This window comes from Vanellus vanellus (assembly GCF_965231255.1).
Source record: "Vanellus vanellus genome assembly, chromosome: 5".
Classification (NCBI taxonomy): domain Eukaryota; kingdom Metazoa; phylum Chordata; class Aves; order Charadriiformes; family Charadriidae; genus Vanellus; species Vanellus vanellus.
The window spans coordinates 2,324,900-2,345,131 of NC_138910.1; the positions used below are offsets into that span (position 1 = coordinate 2,324,900).

The following is a 20,232-nucleotide window of genomic DNA, read 5'->3' on the forward strand; positions in this document are numbered from 1 at the left end:
AGTGGTCTTATAAATCACCTAGTTCCAACCTCCGTGCCATGGGCAGGGATATCTTGCAGTAAATGATGTTGCTCAAAGCCCCGTCCAACCTGGCCCTGAACACTTCCAGGGAGGCAGCATCCTCAGCTTCTCTGGGTAACCTGTCTAGTGTCCCACCACCTTCACAGTAAAGAATTTCTTTCTAATGTCTAATCTAAATCTAACGTCCTCCAGTTTAAAACAATTACCCCTGCATTTCCATCGAAAAGAAATTTTTCAATTTCTACCTTTCTCATCAAGCCCTCTTTAATTTCTCATTTTACAGTTCATGAGAGATCTCAGCAGTCCTGCTTTCTTTTTGCTGGGATATTGTCAACAATGGACAGGGATGAAGTTGTTGTTGGTCCATACTTTATGGTCACAGAAGAGTCCTGTATTGCCTTGAGCATTTTCTGGGGAGGGTTGCTGCAGGGAGCTAGAGTTTGAATGGCAGGGGAAGAGCAACAAAGTCAAATACTTTCTTGAAAGACCAACAGTGGGCAAAGGCAAGCCATGTGTGGGGTTGTGAATGTATGAGAGCCATAGGTAGTGAGGTATAAGGCTCCTCCCATGCCTGTGCTAGCTGAAGATTGCTGGATGGGGTAGGTTTTTCCGATGGAGACTAAGAAAATGTTGGAGGGAAGGCTTTTTGGGTTGCTTGGCACCTGCTTGTGCTATTGTAGGCACGGGGAGCCAGGTTGTGGGGAGCTGAGCTTCATGGGCGTCCCTTTGTGGTGGCTGGTGGGTAGATGCAGGGGGATGCATTTTGGCAGGTAGAGCTTCCCTTGGCAGGAGGAGTGGTTGCATGCAGTAAGGAGGTTGCTGAGCTGCTTTGTGTCCTTGCCTGTCTTTCAGAATGTGTACAAGTCCGACCTTCAGTGGCTGAGAGGCATTGGCTGGTCCCCAAGTGGTTCGCTGGACGATGAGAAGAATAAGAGGGCGAGTCTCATCCTGAGTGACAAGAAGTATCGGCAGCACCCAGACACCATCAAATTCACGAGCCTTCCTGACTCGATGCCTATGGTTCTGGCAAAGCACAACTCTGAAATTATGAACCAGGTGAGATTTCCTTGTGTTTGCCACCTGAAGGAAAGGAGCGCCTCCCTTTCCCAGGATGTTGGGCTCTCTCCTTCCAGGGCTTAGTTTTTGCAAGTGGGATGTTGCATCCTCTTGCATCAGGGATTTGTGTTCCTTGTTCTCGATCCAATTGTATTTGGTGTGGTTGGAGCAGCGTTTAGGTGCGGTGTAGGAAAGAAACGGGTGAAGCGTTAGAAGGTTTTGTGACAAGAGAAGGTGTGCCTGAGTCAGTGCAAAGTAGTGTCCCCTTGCCTCAGTTCCATGAGCTAGTTGGCTCTTTGAGATTGTTGGCCTGTGCTTGCATGATCTTATTTCATGTTGCGCTCATTTTTTTTCAGCGCTCGTACACAAAAGCATGGGAGAAGGATAAAACCAGCGTTCACATTATGCCGGATACACCTGGTATTTTGCTAGCCCAGCAGAACAGAGTGAACTTCAGTGAGGTAGGTGTTTGAGATGGGGTTACGTGTCCATCCCTGGACACTGCTGTTGCCTGGGAAGAAGTGTTGTTTGAGGGGAACGCTTGTTTTTCTTTCAGAAACTGTACAAGCTTGCGATGGAGGAAGAGAAGAAAAAGGGCTATGACATGCGGGCAGATGCCATTCCGATCAAGTCTGCTAAAGCTTCCAGAGATATTGCCAGTGAAGTAAGTACACAGGAGACCTTGGCAGCACAGTGTGTCAGACAGTTTCCAGGTGCCTGTGGTTGAAGGCCAGGGTTTGCAACCTTAGCCCCATGGAGGCAACAAATCTCTTACCTGTTGTAGCCATTCAGCTGGTCTGTAAATGTGTTGTTTCTGTAGGGTGTGCGTGTAGCTGTTCTTGCATGTTATGGGTGCGTGGTCTTGCGAGGGCATGTTGTGGAGAGAGAGACTGTGGGAGCTGGGTGATGGACGTAATCCAAAGCAGTGTCCCTCCTCATGCAGCAGACTGTTCTTGTGAGGTGGTGTGCTGCCCTCCGTGCTGCCAGTCTGCACGCCCCTGATGTTGCTGCTGCACAGCTCAGCTGGACATAAGGAAAGAAAAGGCAAATGAAGTTTTGTGTTCTGACCTGGGTATTTGTCATTTGTGTCTGGCCTGGGGGCAGGTCCGGTCACTGTAAGCCAACCATTACTGTGCTGCAGAGCATCTTCTCAGTCCTTATCTTTGCAGGAGCCGAATTTACTCTCTCATGTAAGGTTCTGCAGTTCAGGTTTGTTCCCTTCCTGTAGAGAGATGAGTTCAATCTCCCGTCAGTCTTACTTGACATTTCAGAGAGAGATGAGGGAGAAAGCGTCATGTTGCCTCTTTCACTTTCCCAAGCTTAGTGGCTGAAGGACACACACAGGGCTGGGTGAATGAGTCCCGAGCGCTGTGCAGGAGAGCCTGGCACAAGGGAGTGTGTCAGCTGCTGTGTGCTGTGCGGGTGAGTGCAGTCAGGTCTGTGCAGGATGAGGCCCAGGTTGCCTGCTTGAGCAGACCGGTGGTTTTCGCCGAGTTTTGCATCCCCGCAGCTGAGCTTTTCTCTCCATGGGGATGCTTAGGTTGTGTGGAGACCCTGTGTGCTGGCATGCATCGCTCCTGGTTCCCAAGCTAGCTGGGTTGGAGTTTCCATGTGGTCCTCCGTGGGCCTCCTGTGGCCCAGTGTAGGTGTGGGGTGGTAATGAGGTGTAGGACACAGCAGAGATATGGTGAGCTTAGACGCCCCTTCACATGGTGGTGTTGCCAGGCTCCATGAGCAAAGCTCTTGCTCCCTGGCGCTGCTACAGAATAGTGTCAGAAGGGAGAAGAGGTGACCTGCAACTGACTGAGCTTCTTTCACCCTACAGTACAAGTATAAAGAAGGTTATCGCAAGCAGCTTGGCCACCACATAGGGGCCCGAAACATAGAGGATGATCCGAAGATGATGTGGTCGATGCATGTAGCCAAGATCCAGAGTGACAGGGAGTACAAGAAAGCCTTTGAGAAGTCCAAGACTCACTTCAGTAGCCCAGTGGACATGCTGGGAATCGTGTTGGCCAAGAAATGTCAGGAGTTGGTCAGCGACATTGATTACAAGCACCCTCTGCATCGGTGGACCTGTCTGCCGGACCAGAACGATGTTGTACAAGCCAGGAAAGTGTATGACCTTCAGAGTGATGTAAGTTGTTTTTTACTGGCTGTGTGAAACTCAGAATTCTGTCTTGTGTTCTGTCCTGTTGATGGAGAAGGTCCAGGTGGGGAGCATAAGTCTAGGCTGGTTCTGTGAGACTGAGACTGTGTTGTGGCCGCAGTACCTTGCTGAGAGTAGGTGCAGTGAAGGGTCAGGGATGTAGTTGGTGTGGGGTCACACTTTATGGTCACAGAAGAGTCCTGTGTTGCCTTGAACGTTTTGTGGGGAGGGTTGCTGCAGGTGGCTAGAGTTCTTTACGTAATGGGAGTCCCTTTGTGGTGGCTGGTAGGTAGATGCAGGGGGTTGTGTTTTGGTAGGCAGAGCTTCCCTTGGCAGGAGGAGTGGTTGCATGCAGTAAGGAGGTTGCTGAGCTGCTTTGTGTCCTTGCCTGTCTTTCAGAATGTGTACAAGTCCGACCTTCAGTGGCTGAGAGGCATTGGCTGGTCCCCAAGTGGTTCGCTGGACGATGAGAAGAATAAGAGGGCGAGTCTCATCCTGAGTGACAAGAAGTATCGGCAGCACCCAGACACCATCAAATTCACGAGCCTTCCTGACTCGATGCCTATGGTTCTGGCAAAGCACAACTCTGAAATTATGAACCAGGTGAGGTTTCCTTGTGTTTGCCACCTGAAGGAAAGGAGCGCCTCCCTTTCCCAGGATGTTGGGCTCTCTCCTTCCAGGGCTTAGTTTTTGCAAGTGGGATGTTGCATCCTCTTGCATCAGGGATTTGTGTTCCTTGTTCTCGATCCAATTGTATTTGGTGTGGTTGGAGCAGCGTTTAGGTGCAGTGTAGGAAAGAAACGGGTGAAGCGTTAGAAGGTTTTGTGACAAGAGAAGGTGTGCCTGAGTCAGTGCAAAGTAGTGTCCCCTTGCCTCAGTTCCATGAGCTAGTTGGCTCTTTGAGTTTGTTGGCCTGTGCTTGCATGATCTTATTTCATGTTGCGCTCATGTTTTTTTCAGCGCTCGTACACATCAGCGTGGGAGAAGGATAAAACTAGCGTTCACATTATGCCGGATACACCTGGTATTTTGCTAGCCCAGCAGAACAGAGTGAACTTCAGTGAGGTAGGTGTTTGAGATGGGGTTACCTGTCCATTCCTGGACACTGCTGTTGCCTGGGAAGAAGTGTTTGAGGGGAATGCTTGTTTTTCTTTCAGAAACTGTATAAGCTTGCGATGGAGGAAGAGAAGAAAAAGGGCTATGACATGCGGGCAGATGCCATTCCGATCAAGTCTGCTAAAGCTTCCAGAGATATTGCCAGTGAAGTAAGTACACAGAGCCCTTGGAGGCATGCTCTCCTCAGTCTTTCTTGAGACTTCAGAAAGAGACAGGGGAAAAAGTCATAGATCATGGAATCATGGATTGATTAGATTTGGAAGGGACCTGGAAGGTCACCTCGTTCCAACCCACCCTTCCCTGGGCAGGGACACCTTCCACCAGCCCAGGTTGCTCCAAGCCCCGTCCAACCTGGCCTTGAACACCTCCAGGGATGGGGCAGCCACAGCTTCTCTGGATGACCTGCACCAGGGGCTCACCACCCTCACAGTGAAGAATTTCTTCCTAGTATCTATTTTACATCTCCCTTCTTTCAGTTTAAAACTGTTTCCCCTTGTTCTATCGCTCCACTCCCTCATCAGAGTCCCTCCTCAGCTTTTCTGTAGCCCCTTTAGGCACTGAAAGGGGTTATAAAGTTTCCCCAGAGCCTTCTCTTCTCTAGGCTGAACAACCCCAAGTCTCTCAGCCTGTCTTCATAGAGGGGATGCTCCATCTCTCTGATCATCTTTGTGGCCTCCTTTGGTCCTGCTCAAGCAGGTTCTTGACTTTGCTATGCTGGGGGCTCCTGAGCTGAACACAGTGCTCAAGGTGGGGTCTCTATGAGACCAGAGCAGTGGGGGAGAATCTCCTCCCTTGACCTGCTAGCCACACTTCTTTTGGTGCAGGCCAGGCTACGATTTGCTTTCTGGGCTGCAAGCGCACAATGCTGGCTCATATTCATTTTTTCTTCCACTGATACCCCAAGTCCTTCCCTGCAGAGCTTCTCTCAGTGCACTCATCACCCAGCCTGTATCCACATTTGGGATTGCCTCGGCCCAGGTGCAGGACCTTGCACTTGACCTTGTTGAACTTCATGAGGTTTGCATGGGCCCACCTTGCTAGCCTGTCAGGGTCCCTATGGATGGGATCCCTTCCCTCTTGAGTGTCAACCACATCACTCAGCCTGGTGCCATCTGCAAACATGCTGAGGGTGCACTCAATCCCACTGTCTATGTCCTCGACAAGTATGTTAACTAATACTGGTCCCGGTACAGACCCCTGAGGGACACCACTCATCACTGGTCTCTACCTGGACATCTAGCCACTGGCTGCAAGTCTTTGAGTGCAACCATCCAGCCAGTTCCTTATCCACCAAGTGGTCCATCCATCAAATCCATGTCTCTCCATTTTAGAGACAAGAGTACTGTGTGAGACAGTATCAAATGCTTTGCACAAGTCTAGGTAGATGATGGCAGTTGCTCTTCCTTTATCCACCAATGCTGTAATCCTGTTGTAGAAGGCCACCAAATTTGTCAGGCACAGTTTGCCCTTAGTGAAGCCATGTTGGCTCTCACCAGTCAGCTCTCTGTTTTCCATGTGCCTTAGCATAGTTTCCAGGAGGATCTACTCCATGATCTTGCCAGGAACAGAGGTGAGACTGACTGGCGTGTAGTTCCCCAGGCCTTACTTTTTTCCCTTTTTAAATATGAGGGGTATGTTTCTCCTTTTCCAATCACTGTGAACGTCACTGGTCTGACACGACATTTGAAGTGTGATGGATAGTGGCTTAGCAACTTAATCTGCCAGTTCCCTCAGGACCCGTGGATGCATCACATCAGGTCCCATAGACTTGTGTGCACTCAAGTTCCTTAGACAGTCTTGAACCTGGTCTTCTCCTATGGTCGGCAGTACTTCATTCTCCCAGTCCCTGCTTTTGGATTCAGTGAATTGGGCAACATGGATAGAGAACTTGCTGGTGAAGATCAAGGCAAAAAAGTTGAGTAACTCAGTCCTCTCCATGTTGGTTGTAGCTGGGTCTCCCATTTCACTCATCACGGTGAAACTAGGAGAGGCCAAGGGGTGCAGTTTCTTTCATTTTCCTTTGTTGTCCCGTGTACCTGAAGAAACTCTTCTTGTTATTTTTTATGTCCCAGCCAAGTTCAGCTACAACTGTGCCTTGGCTTCCCTGATCTCCTCCCTGTACTCGCAGGCCATGTCCCTATGATCAGCCCAGGATGTGTATCCCTGCCCCCACTGCCTATGCACTTTGTTTTTGTGGTTTAGTTTGGCTAAGAGGTCTCAACTTAGCCAAGCCGGCCTCCTGCCTCCCCTGCCTGACTTCCTGAATGTGGGGACTGAGAGCTCTTTTGCCCTAAGAATGTCTTTAAAAACCTCGCAGCTCTCATTCATTCCTTTATCTCTGAGGGCAGTTCTCCAAGGGATCCCATTCACTAGCACCCTAACCAGCTGAAAGTTGGCCTTCCTTAGGTTTAGGTGACTGACTCTAATTTTTACCTGTCCTGTACCCCTCAAGATTGAGAATTCTATGAGGGCATGATTGGTGCAGCCTGGGGTACCTCCAGTCTTCACCTCTTCGATAAGTTCTTCCTCATAGTGAGTAACAGGTCCATCAGTGCCTCTCCTCTGGTCGAGCTCTCTATTACCTGTACTAGGAAGTTGTCCTCAATGCACTCCAGTAGTTTCCTGGACTGCGTGCAGTTTGCTGTGCTGCTTTTCCAGCAGATGTCCAGGTGGCAGAAGCCCTTATCAGGATCAGGGTCATTGAGTATGGTACTTGTTGCAACTGAAGAAAGATCTTGGCCTCAACCTCCTGTCCTTGATCGGGTGTCCTATAGTAGGCAGCAATCACAAAAATTCCTTTATTTGCTTCGTCTCTAATTTTCACCCATAACCTCTCGACATGTGCATTGCTGAAAAAGTAGTCTTACCTCTTTCACTTTCCCAAGCTTAGTGGCTGAAGGTGTACAGCTAAGGACACACACAGGGCTGGGTGAATGAGTCCCGAGCGCTGTGCAGGAGAGCCTGGCACAAGGGATTGTGTCAGCTGCTGTGTGCTGAGCGGGTGAGTGCAGTCGGGTCTGTGCAGGATGAGGCCCAGGTTGCCTGCTTGAGCAGACCGGTGGTTTTCGCCGAGTTTTGCATCCCTGCAGCTGAGCTTTTCTCTCCATGGGGATGCTTAGGTTGTGTGGAGACCCTGTGTGCTGGCATGCATCGCTCCTGGTTCCCAAGCTAGCTGGGTTGGAGTTTCCGTGTGGTCCTCCGTGGGCCTCCTGTGGCCCAGTGCAGGTGTGGGGTGGTATGGAGGTGTAGGACACAGCAGAGATATGGTGAGCTTAGACGCCCCTTCACATGGTGATGTTGCCAGGCTCCATGAGCAAAGCTCTTGCTCCCAGGCGATGCTGCAGAATAGTGTCAGAAGGGAGAAGAGGTGACGTGCAACTGACTGAGCTTCTTTCACCCTACAGTACAAGTATAAAGAAGGTTATCGCAAGCAGCTTGGCCACCACATAGGGGCCCGAAACATAGAGGATGATCCGAAGATGATGTGGTCGATGCATGTAGCCAAGATCCAGAGTGACAGGGAGTACAAGAAAGCCTTTGAGAAGTCCAAGACTCACTTCAGTAGCCCAGTGGACATGCTGGGAATCGTGTTGGCCAAGAAATGTCAGGAGTTGGTCAGCGACATTGATTACAAGCACCCTCTGCATCGGTGGACCTGTCTGCCGGACCAGAACGATGTTGTACAAGCCAGGAAAGTGTATGACCTTCAGAGTGATGTAAGTTGTTTTTTACTGGCTGTGTGAAACTCAGAATTCTGTCTTGTGTTCTGTCCTGTTGATGGAGAAGGTCCAGGTGGGGAGCATAAGTCTAGGCGGGTTCTGTGAGACTGAGACTGTGTTGTGGCCGTAGTACCTTTGGCCGTAGTACCTTGCTGAGAGTTGGTGCAGTGAAGGGTCAGGGATGAAGTTGGTGTGGGGTCACACTTTATGGTCACAGAAGAGTCCTGTGTTGCCTTGAACGTTTTGTGGGGAGGGTTGCTGCAGGTGGCTAGAGTTCTTTACGTAATGGGAGTCCCTTTGTGGTGGCTGGTAGGTAGATGCAGGGGGTTGTGTTTTGGTAGGCAGAGCTTCCCTTGGCAGGAGGAGTGGCTGCATGCAGTAAGGAGGTTGCTGAGCTACTTTGTGTCCTTGCCTGTCTTTCAGAATGTGTACAAGTCCGACCTTCAGTGGCTGAGAGGCATTGGCTGGTCCCCAAGTGGTTCGCTGGACGATGAGAAGAATAAGAGGGCGAGTCTCATCCTGAGTGACAAGAAGTATCGGCAGCACCCAGACACCATCAAATTCACGAGCCTTCCTGACTCGATGCCTATGGTTCTGGCAAAGCACAACTCTGAAATTATGAACCAGGTGAGGTTTCCTTGTGTTTGCCACCTGAAGGAAAGGAGCGCCTCCCTTTCCCAGGATGCTGGGCTCTCTCCTTCCAGGGCTTAGTTTTTGCAAGTGGGATGTTGCATCCTCTTGCATCAGGGATTTGTGTTCCTTGTTCTCGATCCAATTGTATTTGGTGTGGTTGGAGCAGCGTTTAGGTGCAGTGTAGGAAAGAAACGGGTGAAGCGTTAGAAGGTTTTGTGACAAGAGAAGGTGTGCCTGAGTCAGTGTAAAGTAGTGTCCCCTTGCCTCAGTTCCATGAGCTAGTTGGCTCTTTGAGTTTGTTGGCCTGTGCTTGCATGATCTTATTTCATGTTGCGCTCATGTTTTTTTCAGCGCTCGTACACATCAGCATGGGAGAAGGATAAAACCAGCGTTCACATTATGCCGGATACACCTGGTATTTTGCTAGCCCAGCAGAACAGAGTGAACTTCAGTGAGGTAGGTGTTTGAGATGGGGTTACGTGTCCATCCCTGGACACTGCTGTTGCCTGAGAAGTGTTGTTTGAGGGGAAAGCTTGTTTTTCTTTCAGAAACTGTATAAGCTTGCGATGGAGGAAGAGAAGAAAAAGGGCTATGACATGCGGGCAGATGCCATTCCGATCAAGTCTGCTAAAGCTTCCAGAGATATTGCCAGTGAAGTAAGTACACAGGAGACCTTGGCAGCACAATGTGTCAGACAGTTTACAGGTGCCTGTGGTTGAAGGCCAGGGTTTGCAACATTAGCCCCATGGAGGCAACAAATTTCTTACCTGTTGTAGCCATTCAGCTGGTCTGTAAATGTGTTGTTTCTGTAGGGTGTGCGTGTAGCTGTCCTTGCATGTTATGGGTGCGTGGTCTTGCGAGGGCATGTGTAGATGTTGTGAAGAGAGAGACTGTGGGAGCTGCGTGATGGACATAATCTGAAGCAGCATCCCTCCTGGGCTTGTGGCTGCATCTCGTCACGCAGCAGACTGTTCTTGTGAGGTGGTGTGCTGCCCTCCGTGCTGCCCGTCTGCACGCCCCTGATGTTGCTGCTGCACAGCTCAGCTGGACATAAGGAAAGAAAAGCCAAACCAAGTTTTGTGTACAGAGGCAGTATGAAAGTAAATACTTTTTTTTTAGTATTATCACGTATTAATATCAATATTTGTTCCATAAATGTATTTTGTATCTGTGTTAAACTTCTAGGTATGTCTCTGTTCTTCAGGTTTTTGTCTCCTCAGTAGATTGAATAGGAATTTATTTGGCTTTTATGCTTGAAGATCACTGAGTGATTCTTTATGTAGGGGATATTTATTGAACTTTGGGCCTTTGCTATCGCTGCCATAATTTGAGACTTTTTTTACTCTCAGTTACTGAGTAGTAGCTCCTAATATGTAGGCCAGGGAATGTCTTCAAAAATGTGAAGGTCATATCAGCAGATAATGTTATATGGATCCTTCTGTAGCTGCACACTGCAGTTCATCGGTTGAATACTTTCTCGCTCTAAAGTCTCTGTGGTTTCAGAGAATAAGTTTTCTGGAGATTTTGCCACAGGGATTGCTTAGGGGCATAAAGAAAACTCAACTAAAACTCATGGAACATTGTTTTGCCTGTAGTACAAATACAAAGAAGGCTATCGCAAGCAGCTTGGCCACCATATTGGAGCCCGTAACATAGAGGATGATCCGAAGATGATGTGGTCGATGCATGTAGCCAAGATCCAGAGTGACAGGGAGTACAAGAAAGCCTTTGAGAAGTCCAAGACTCACTTCAGTAGCCCAGTGGACATGCTGGGAATCGTGTTGGCCAAGAAATGTCAAGGGTTGGTCAGCGACATTGATTACAAGCACTATCTGCATGAATGGACTTGTCTGCCAGACCAGAATGATGTTATCCATGCTAAGAAGGCCTATGATCTACAGAGTGATGTGAGTACTTGCTGATAAGCATTGGAGTTCCAAGGTGTATGTAATTTCCTTGGCATCTAAACTATAGAAGTTGCTTGAACTGTCTGTCTCATATAGTAGTTTTTCACATTGTGTTTTTCTTTACCTGTTCCGAGCAAGTTCATAAGTCTTTTAGGATTGATTTAATCTTGGTATAAAGAAGGTTGAGTATTATGAAGGTTTATATATCAGTTAGCTGAATAGTAGAATTAGCTGCATATAATACTTCATAATAAACAATCTTAATACTTTTATGTGCAGATTAATTGCATATAAAGAGGAAATGCCTAGTGTGACCTTGTTTTTCAGTTGCATGAATTTAGTGGAGATAATTCCTTTGTTCTGTGTTGGAGAAAATGGTTTAAATTAAGACCCTCTGTTCTTAGTGAGTGACCATTTATTTGTTGGGAATAAATGTTACAGGAAAAGTTTATACTGACTTTCAGGGTTTTGTTTTAGTCCCGTTACTCTCTGACCATTCCCCAACATGTTTTTGGGTGAATGATATCTCTTGAAGACACATATGGGGTCTGAATCTTGGTTGCTAACAGAGATTGTTTTGAAGGTTCAACTGGGAGGAAGGCAACTTACAGAAAGAAAGCATTAATTGCGTGCTATATATGAAATGTTGAACTGGCAATATTAATAAGACGGCTGTCTTTGTATTTTGTAATAGAACTGCTACAAGTCTGACCTTGAGTGGTTGCGGGGCATTGGTTGGGTCCCAATTGGTTCCTTGGATGTTGAAAAAGCCAAGAAGGCAGGGGAGATCTTGAGTGATAAAATATACCGTCAGCCTCCAGACACGATCAAGTTTACCAGTGTCACTGATTCTCTAGAGATGGTCTTAGCCAAGCAGAATGCAGAGACAATGAATAAGGTGAGTCTGGATTCCATTAGGTAACATGTCAGCAGTCTCTGCCTAAACCCTGGAGGCAGGACTAGAAAGACAGATGTGTGGTTGCTGTGTGAGATTTCAGCACAGCGAGGTGTAAGTCACATTCTTGGTAATCAACAGATAACTTATTTTCAGCAAGTGTAATTTAATATCTTCCAAGTTACCAAGTTAAATTGGAATTACCAGTTATGAAGCTTTCCACGTACTCTACTGTATATCTAGTAACGTGTTACCTAACTTTCATCTAGTTTTTTATATAGAAATTTGTCTAATAAATCTAGTAATTTATCAATTTTATCTGGTAATCCAGTAATTAATAAACTACTTGTTTTAGGGCAGTCTTTGAAATATCCATATTTTAAACAATTCAGCATAGTACTTAAAATGTAAGAGTTTTTCTGAATCTGTGGCCCTGATCTCAATTCCATTTATGTCAATAAAACCATTTCCTATTTCAAACAGGCCTTGTTCTTAGAGTTTAGATCTCCTTGTGTCTGATTAGCATTCTGTGCGTTTTTCTAAACATTTTTTTGGCACAATTCTTTCTAGGTTACTAATTCTTAACCTGGACATTAAGTATCTAGAGGAGTAAATAAAAAATCTTATTGCTATATAAGGAATAAGGGTTTTTTAGACTTAACTTGGAGTACAGATCTGTAATTATGTTTTTAGGAGATCTCCAAGTGGTCACCATTTCCCCCTCCCCCCTTTAACATATGTTATTTCTCCTGCAGCGTTTGTATACTGAGGCCTGGGATAAAGACAAGACACAAATCCACATAATGCCCGACACACCTGAAATCACACTGGCAAAACAGAACATGCAAAACTACAGTGTGGTGAGTGTGTTAGTTTTCCAGATGTAACTGGTTTGTTTCATGGCTGGATCATCAGTATTCTGATGAACCTTACATACATGATACCATCAGTTTCTTTAAGTAACCCCTAATATCTATCCTCCAAATTGTGATTTTAAAAACATTGTTTGCATATTTGTACAGCAGTGCGTACATACATCAGTGAGCACTATTGAGAATAAATTCCATGAGAAGTTGTGTGTCTCCAATGATTTTTTGGGAGTCATTTCTGCCAGCGTGCATACTGTTGGGAAGGCACAAAATTAATTCTAACATTAGAAATATCCAAAATGTAATTTCCAGCAGAGTTCTGAAGAGCAGTGATCCCACTGTTTGATGTTAGTTCAGGCACATAAATTCACATCAATAAGAGCTGGCTTTAAAAAGTAAGTTTTACTCCACTTGTATAGAAGATTAATTATCTCTAAAATTGTAGTCAGTGTTATGTTACTTAAAGTATTGAAAGAAAGAAATTGTTAGCTAATGTATTTAGCAAAGATCTTCCTTTGATATGAGTTTGTATCAGCTACTGATCTGGGGCTTTGAGTTAATAAACTTAGATAAAGCTGGGTTAGGATAAATCTTAACACAGTTTTTAAAATCTACTCTACTTACAAGCAGTTTGTTTCGCATAGAATGTAATACATGGAACAAACTTACATGAATTCCCTTCTTTAATTCTTTACCTAGAAACTCTACAAACAGGCCATGGAAGAAGAAAAAAAGAAAGGCTATGATTTGAGAAGTGATGCTATCCCTATTCAAGCTGCCAAAGCATCCCGGCAAATTGCCAGTGATGTAAGAAACTATTTTTTTGTATCTTTGTGTGGTGACATCTCATCTCTGCAACCTGAAAGTTATCAACTGGGTTCTGTAAAAGGCGTTTCAATTAAGCTGTGATCTCAAATAATAGATTTTTGGAAGCAAATTATTAGATAAATTTCAAGACTTAATTGTAAAAATTAAATTTTGAGAAGTTATAAGGACAATATAATGCTGCTGTCATGTTAATTTCATAGCTCATAAGCCTGTATCTTTAATTAAATCTGAACAGTATGTATATTATTATATTTAATAAGGATTAAATATATTTAATGATGAGAGGATTATTTCTCACTAATATTAGTGGAGTGTTTTTTCAAAAAAACTTACTTAAAAATCTCTATTTAAGGTTCTAACTGAAATCTCAAAAATTAATGTGAGAATCCATGTTTTTAGCCCCAGAATTGCTTTGACAGTTTGGTTATTTTGACTATAGGTTATAGAGAAATTTGGAGAGTTTATTATTAAAAATATTTAATATGAGTAACTGATATTTAGAGGTGATATGAAAATATAGTCTCTTGATTTATATTTCAGTACAAATACAAAGAAGGCTATCGCAAGCAGCTTGGCCACCACATAGGGGCCCGAAACATAGAGGATGATCCGAAGATGATGTGGTCGATGCATGTAGCCAAGATCCAGAGTGACAGGGAGTACAAGAAAGCCTTTGAGAAGACCAAGACTCACTTCAGTAGCCCAGTGGACATGCTGGGAATCGTGTTGGCCAAGAAATGTCAAGGGTTAGTCAGCGACATAGATTACCGCCACTATCTGCATCAGTGGATCTGCCTGCCAGACCAGAACGATGTTATCCATGCTAAGAAGGCCTATGATCTACAGAGTGATGTAAGTTCTTTCTGATTTAATTTTTGGTGAGGAATGTATTTGATATTTTACATAGGTGGACCAGGCCATCACATACCAGTGTGGTAGAACCAAATTTTCAAGTCTTATTTTTAAGTTTTATCAAGTTTTATTTTTCAGGAAGATCTCCAATAGGATACGTTAACTAATTGATATTTAAATTAAATTCTGTAATTCCAAAATTTGGGCTACTTACGTTTTGCCATTCTGTGAAACCTGGATAATGGTTTCACTCTTAATGTAGATGAAATGCAGGGGTTTTTTTTTTTAAGATTTTCACTGGCTTTTGAATTTATTTGATTTAAAAGTTGATAGGGAGGTTACTTAACTGTGAAAAATGCACCATGTAAGATGAATTATTATTACTAAAATAACCTGTGTATTTTTTTGTAATAGAACTGCTACAAGTCTGACCTTGAGTGGTTGCGGGGCATTGGTTGGGTCCCAATTGGTTCCTTGGATGTTGAAAAAGCCAAGAAGGCAGGGGAGATCTTGAGTGATAAAATATACCGTCAGCCTCCAGACACGATCAAGTTTACCAGTGTCACTGATTCTCTAGAGATGGTCTTAGCCAAGCAGAATGCAGAGACAATGAATAAGGTGAGTCGGATTCCATTAGGTAACATGTCAGCAGTCTCTGCCTAAACCCTGGAGGTAGGACTAGAAATATAATGATCACAAGTGATGCTGAAGTTCAGAGATAATGTATTTCTAATAGTGGGCTCTGTTTGTTTCAATCAAAACTATTAGGCCGCGTGATGGAAGACTCAACTTTGTCATGATATTCTGCGTATTACATTTTAGTCTTTTCTTTGACATGTATGTGCAGTGATCAGTAATAATGCTTTGGGTTTTCAATATTCTTAAGTAATATGGCAATTTCCTAAGTGTTAAATGTCCTTAGATAAATTCTCTTTTTAAAAATTATATCTCTACCTGATTAAATACATAACTCTTTATCCGTGCTGTATTTCCTATACTTTTACCTAGTATGCTATATATTTTACCTGAGTAATGAGGTATTAACTTGTTTAGGAATGCAATATTAATCTCTTCTTATATTCTTTCTTAGCGTTTATACACTGAAGCATGGAATAAAGATAAGACCATGGTTCATGTCATGCCGGACACACCAGAAATCCTGCTAGCTAAACAAAACCAAGTAAACTACAGTCAGGTGAGTAAAACTGAAGAGGTAAGATAATTAAAGGATTTCTGACAAGTACAATTTTGTGATCTCTGCCTTTTAATTAATATTGTTATATTGTCGAGTTGTTTAATTTCACAATTTGCCAGCTCCACTGCTAAAATCGGAGTTGTTTTTTTTGCTAGAATTGACCTCCTGGGTATGAAATTAGGCTTTTAAAATATGTTATCTGCCAAAACCAAGGAATCATTTCTATAGCAAGGTATGAAAATAAATAATGTAACTTTTAGAATATTCTATTCTTTGCCTTCCCTAAATGATTTCCAGTTTCGAAGTGTCTACAATGCAATTGCAAGATCTTTAACATCTGCATTCTTTTTTATTTTCTGGAGAAGATAGAGCTGTGTTCAGATAATTAAGTTGTCTGAACATTAACAATATTGTTTAGGGACTCAATTTGTTTTATTACACAGATCTGCTAACTGAAGTGTGAATTTGTTTTTGAAACAAAAATGTGAATGTTTTTCTCACAGAAAATGTACAAACTAGCTTTGGAGGAATCCAAGAAGAAGGGTCATGATTTGCGTTTTGATGCCATTCCTATTCAATCTGCCCGAGCATCCAGAGAGATTGCCAGCGATGTAAGCCCTTTTTTTTATCACATCTGTATGCATTTGGTAATGGAAAAGAATCAAAACGTTTGTTCCGTTGTTTGTTAATGTAATACCTTAAGTATATAGAATACATAATACTGAAATCCAGTGATTCTACTGCATGCTTTTAGTACATGAAAGGAATGGATAGCCAGTATTTTCATGCATGTGGTATATATCACAGTAATAAATAAATAAAATAATGTGAGGATTATTTCTATCCTCCCTGTAATAGTCCCACTGACGTCCATGGATGTTCAAGTAGGATGATCGGTAAGGTGTACGAATCTATGCTGGAGTTGGTCAAATTAATTCAAGATGCAAAATAGGAAATACTTTAAAATCTCTCCCCAAAATAGATATACTAGTAAATCAATCCTAAAAGTTCTAAATTGTTGTCTTTCCCTGAAGAAAAAATAGTTCTGTTGAAGTGTCATATGGAAATTCAAGATGCCTGAATACAAAAACAGTAAAAAAAATGCAATGAATGTGACAGGTTTTTCTTCTGGTATGAGGAAATATCACTAAGAAACATAACAGTTTTTTATGGTCCTTGTTTTTCTATCAAGATTGATATTAAAACTCTTAGTATTAAGACCAACTCAGAATGTCTTCATCAAGGTGTTTTGTAATAAGTTTTTAAAATATGTTAATCTTTACATTTTAATCTTAATATTAAAAGAATGTAGAATATCAAACTTTTTAGTAAGTATGTGACATTAAATGTTCAGGTAATTGAAAGTTTGACATAGTTATGTAAAAAATCAGAGATAATGATATCTGTAATAAATGTCCTTTTTATGTGAAAATTAATAAAACAGTAGAAAGACCTGAACCATCTTTTTCTCTAAACAAAATATTAATGGTTATGTTAAACTGTGTGAATTATTTATTCATTTAAAAATATGCCATGTGAATATGAGCATACTATATTTCAGTACAAATACAAAGAAGGCTATCGCAAGCAGCTTGGCCACCACATAGGGGCCCGAAACATAGAGGATGATCCGAAGATGATGTGGTCAATGCATGTAGCCAAGATCCAGAGTGACAGGGAGTACAAGAAAGCCTTTGAGAAGACCAAGACTCACTTCAGTAGCCCAGTGGACATGCTGGGAATCGTGTTGGCCAAGAAATGTCAGGAGTTGGTCAGCGACATAGATTACCGCCACTATCTGCATCAGTGGATCTGCCTGCCAGACCAGAACGATGTTATCCATGCTAAGAAGGCCTACGATCTACAGAGTGATGTGAGTAAATTGTTAAATTTGTTATACGTAATCAAATATACTGGGTCTTGTACAATATAATTTTTAAAAGATATAGAATATGCCTTAGTCTCTTGCATCAGACATGTTGATAGAGGTTAAATGTTTAATATTCTATCATCAAATTTATGTTTAATCCTATTTTCTCAGTCCGTGGCTTGAGATATAGTTTGTGTGTAACTCTGGTATTTGTGGACTTGTTCAATGACTCCGTTCCTTGTGATATTTAACTAACTCTTCAAAAATAACAATTGTTTTCAAAAGCGTATCCTCCTCCTATGCAGAAATATATACAATTTTTCATATAGACTGGGATACACTTACGTATAATTATTTTAATATTTGATCACTCCTGCACACATATAATGAGCTTTCAAATTTTTTCAGGCTGTTTACAAATCAGACCTGGAATGGCTGAGAGGTATTGGATGGGTTCCTATTGGTTCCATGGATGTTGAGAAAGCTAAGAAAGCTGGAGAAATCCTAAGTGAAAGGAAGTATCGTCAACCAGCAGACCAAATTAAATTTACTAGTGTGACAGATTCCTTGGCCATGGTCTTAGCCAAGCAGAATGCTGAGATAATGAACAAGGTGAGATTTGTGTTGTTTTTTTTTTCTCCAAATGACCAGTGTTAGTAGCTAATAGAACGTGTTCATGAGGTGAAAAATACAAAATACAAAGTAAGACTAAACACTTTTGTTGTAGACTTGAAATCATAGAATGATTTAGGTTGGAAATGGAATGTCCAAATTCAGCCTTTGCACAGGAAAGCTCTTATCTCAGGGCTTTGTATGAACTGAACGCTTAATAAAACTGTGCAGAAAAAAAATCACCTAAACACATATTTTTCAAGAGTAATACTACAAATTTTGGTGAATTTTCCTCTTCTCCCATCCCAGCTGAACTATTTTTAAGTGTTTGTTTCATAAGTTTTTTCTATTTTGTTAATGCTACTTTATACAAAGCTCATCTCTGACAGAACAGGCTGAATTCTTTGCAGTTCTTGGACAATACTGTGAAATCTGCAGAAACACTGTTGCAGCAAGGTATTACGGTATGTCCAGTGGTGGTGGTGCCATGACCGTGCTGTAAGATAAGATGTAGCAGAATATTGAGGCTTTTACTGCAGTTGCGATAGTAAAGTATTTTTGACTGAATGTCATACTGTATGATGAACAATTTACAAGGAAATAGTTTCTGTTCTCTGGAAGTGAAGCTTCTGCAATTTATTTCAGACCTGGAGGATGAAAGTCACAAAGTACCTACTCTTCTTTAATAAGAAACATCAAACAACTCATACAGATATGGCAGAATAACAAATACAGTTTTCCTCCTACAGCAATCCTAAATCAATCTATTGCTGTGCCAACTTAGCCTGAGAAATGATGAGGAAGGACAAAGTTTCCTTCCTGAGTGGTTCAGTGAGAAGCTTTGCTATGCCAGGGTATTTAAAGCTTGCTTGAACTACCCTCTGCAGTTTGTAAAGTACTTTCTTTGGACAAATGTATTAGTTTTGTTGTATAGGTCTTGTTCTGCTTCAAGATTACTTTTCTTTTATATCATGGATATGTTTTTCTTAACTACTGTTCTCAAACTAGCAGTCTTTCCATCACACATAAAGAAATTTTTTAAAGGAATGTGTTTTCCTCTCTCCTAGCGTTTATACACAGAAGCCTGGGATGCAGACAAAAAGTCAATTCACGTCATGCCTGACACACCGACCATTTTGTTAGCGAAGGCCAATGCAGCTAACATTAGCCATGTAAGAATATTTAAACATGTACTAAAATAACGGTAATTCAGAAATTAAGTCAGCATTTCTTTAACCATAATGATCTTCTAAAATATGCATTCATGAAAATTCTAAGAAAAAATTATTAAATGTAGAATTCCATCTTTCAGAATATTGATAAACCATTCTTGTCTTCTTTTGTGTAGAAACTTTATATACAAGCCTGGGAAGAGGCCAAAAAGAAGGGTTATGACATGAGAGCTGATGCAATTCCAATCCGAAGTGCAAAGGCATCAAGAGATATTGCGAGTGATGTATGTTCTTTCTTTACATTTATTTTCAGTTAGCTTGAGAAACAAGAATGGAGTAATAAGCTATGTACGACGTAAAAATCCATGGTATTTCAGATTCGTCTTGAAAGCCTACAGAATTCATTGCAGGGAGAAAATGGGCAACAGTTTTCAAAAGTAACATTGAATTATGAATCCTGACATTAAGTATATATTAGAAAATAATAAACTACAATGAAAATAGAAGTTCTGAAGCAAGAATTCATTAGGCATTTCTAAACTCTAAATGAGTATATTTCATGACATAAAAAATATATTTGTGACGAGTAGCAATAAGAAATTATGGGAAATTCATCCCAGATTCACTACTGTTTTTAAAACTATTTTTGCATTTCTAGTACAAGTACAAAGAAACACATGAGAAGGAGAAAGGCCACTACATTGGGTGCCGAAGTGCCCAGGAGGATCCCAAACTGTCGTGGGCTGCGCGTGCCATGATGCTGCAGAACGACCGAATTTACAGGAAGGCGTACCATGACTCAAAGGCCCAGGTCCACATACCAGTCGATGCAATGTCAGTGCAGGCAGCCAAGGAGTGCCAGACACTAGTCAGCGATGTTGACTACCGCCAGTACCTTCACCAGTGGACCTGTCTGCCTGACCAGAATGACGTGATCCACGCGAGGAAGGCCTACGACCTACAGAGCGATGTGCGTATGTGTAGAGATGGGGTAGTTACTACTGTCGCTATTTAAGTGATGTGAGTGAGAGTAACTGTAGAAGAGCTTTATGGCAGGTGTGTGAGGCTCTGTTTGTTAGTGAGTGGGCAACTGTCCTTTCAAATGCACGTTCATGAGCCTGCAGTCAGTCCTGGTGCGTTTATTTTAATCCATCAGGATCATCCTTTCCAAATCAGTAGTGTTTTCGGGTAGGGGGCCAGAAGTATTCCAGGCAGTTTGTAAGGAAGCCACGGTGTTTTGGTCCCCTGTAGAATGTTGGTTTGTGGTTTACTTGCAGACTGCTTGCAGACTGCTCCGCTGGTCTGCATGTAGCAAGTATCTTTAAAAGACCAGTAATC

The 20,232-nt window shown here is 42.7% G+C and overlaps 1 protein-coding gene across 1 annotated transcript in view; it reads left to right on the forward strand.

Annotated features, from left to right (window-relative positions):
- The window catches only part of NEB (nebulin), a 133,564-nt gene that overhangs the window by 43,814 nt on the left and 69,518 nt on the right, over positions 1-20,232 (forward strand). The window contains exons 48-71 of the mRNA XM_082483611.1: positions 874-1,077; positions 1,434-1,538; positions 1,634-1,741; positions 2,903-3,214; positions 3,626-3,829; positions 4,187-4,291; positions 4,384-4,491; positions 7,747-8,058; positions 8,485-8,688; positions 9,046-9,150; positions 9,243-9,350; positions 10,290-10,601; positions 11,296-11,499; positions 12,252-12,356; positions 13,065-13,172; positions 13,734-14,045; positions 14,460-14,663; positions 15,136-15,240; positions 15,744-15,851; positions 16,802-17,113; positions 17,519-17,722; positions 18,790-18,894; positions 19,071-19,178; positions 19,553-19,864. Coding sequence (XP_082339737.1) covers positions 874-1,077; positions 1,434-1,538; positions 1,634-1,741; positions 2,903-3,214; positions 3,626-3,829; positions 4,187-4,291; positions 4,384-4,491; positions 7,747-8,058; positions 8,485-8,688; positions 9,046-9,150; positions 9,243-9,350; positions 10,290-10,601; positions 11,296-11,499; positions 12,252-12,356; positions 13,065-13,172; positions 13,734-14,045; positions 14,460-14,663; positions 15,136-15,240; positions 15,744-15,851; positions 16,802-17,113; positions 17,519-17,722; positions 18,790-18,894; positions 19,071-19,178; positions 19,553-19,864 — 4,374 coding nt within the window. The remainder of the gene's footprint in view (positions 1-873; positions 1,078-1,433; positions 1,539-1,633; positions 1,742-2,902; positions 3,215-3,625; positions 3,830-4,186; positions 4,292-4,383; positions 4,492-7,746; positions 8,059-8,484; positions 8,689-9,045; positions 9,151-9,242; positions 9,351-10,289; positions 10,602-11,295; positions 11,500-12,251; positions 12,357-13,064; positions 13,173-13,733; positions 14,046-14,459; positions 14,664-15,135; positions 15,241-15,743; positions 15,852-16,801; positions 17,114-17,518; positions 17,723-18,789; positions 18,895-19,070; positions 19,179-19,552; positions 19,865-20,232) is intronic.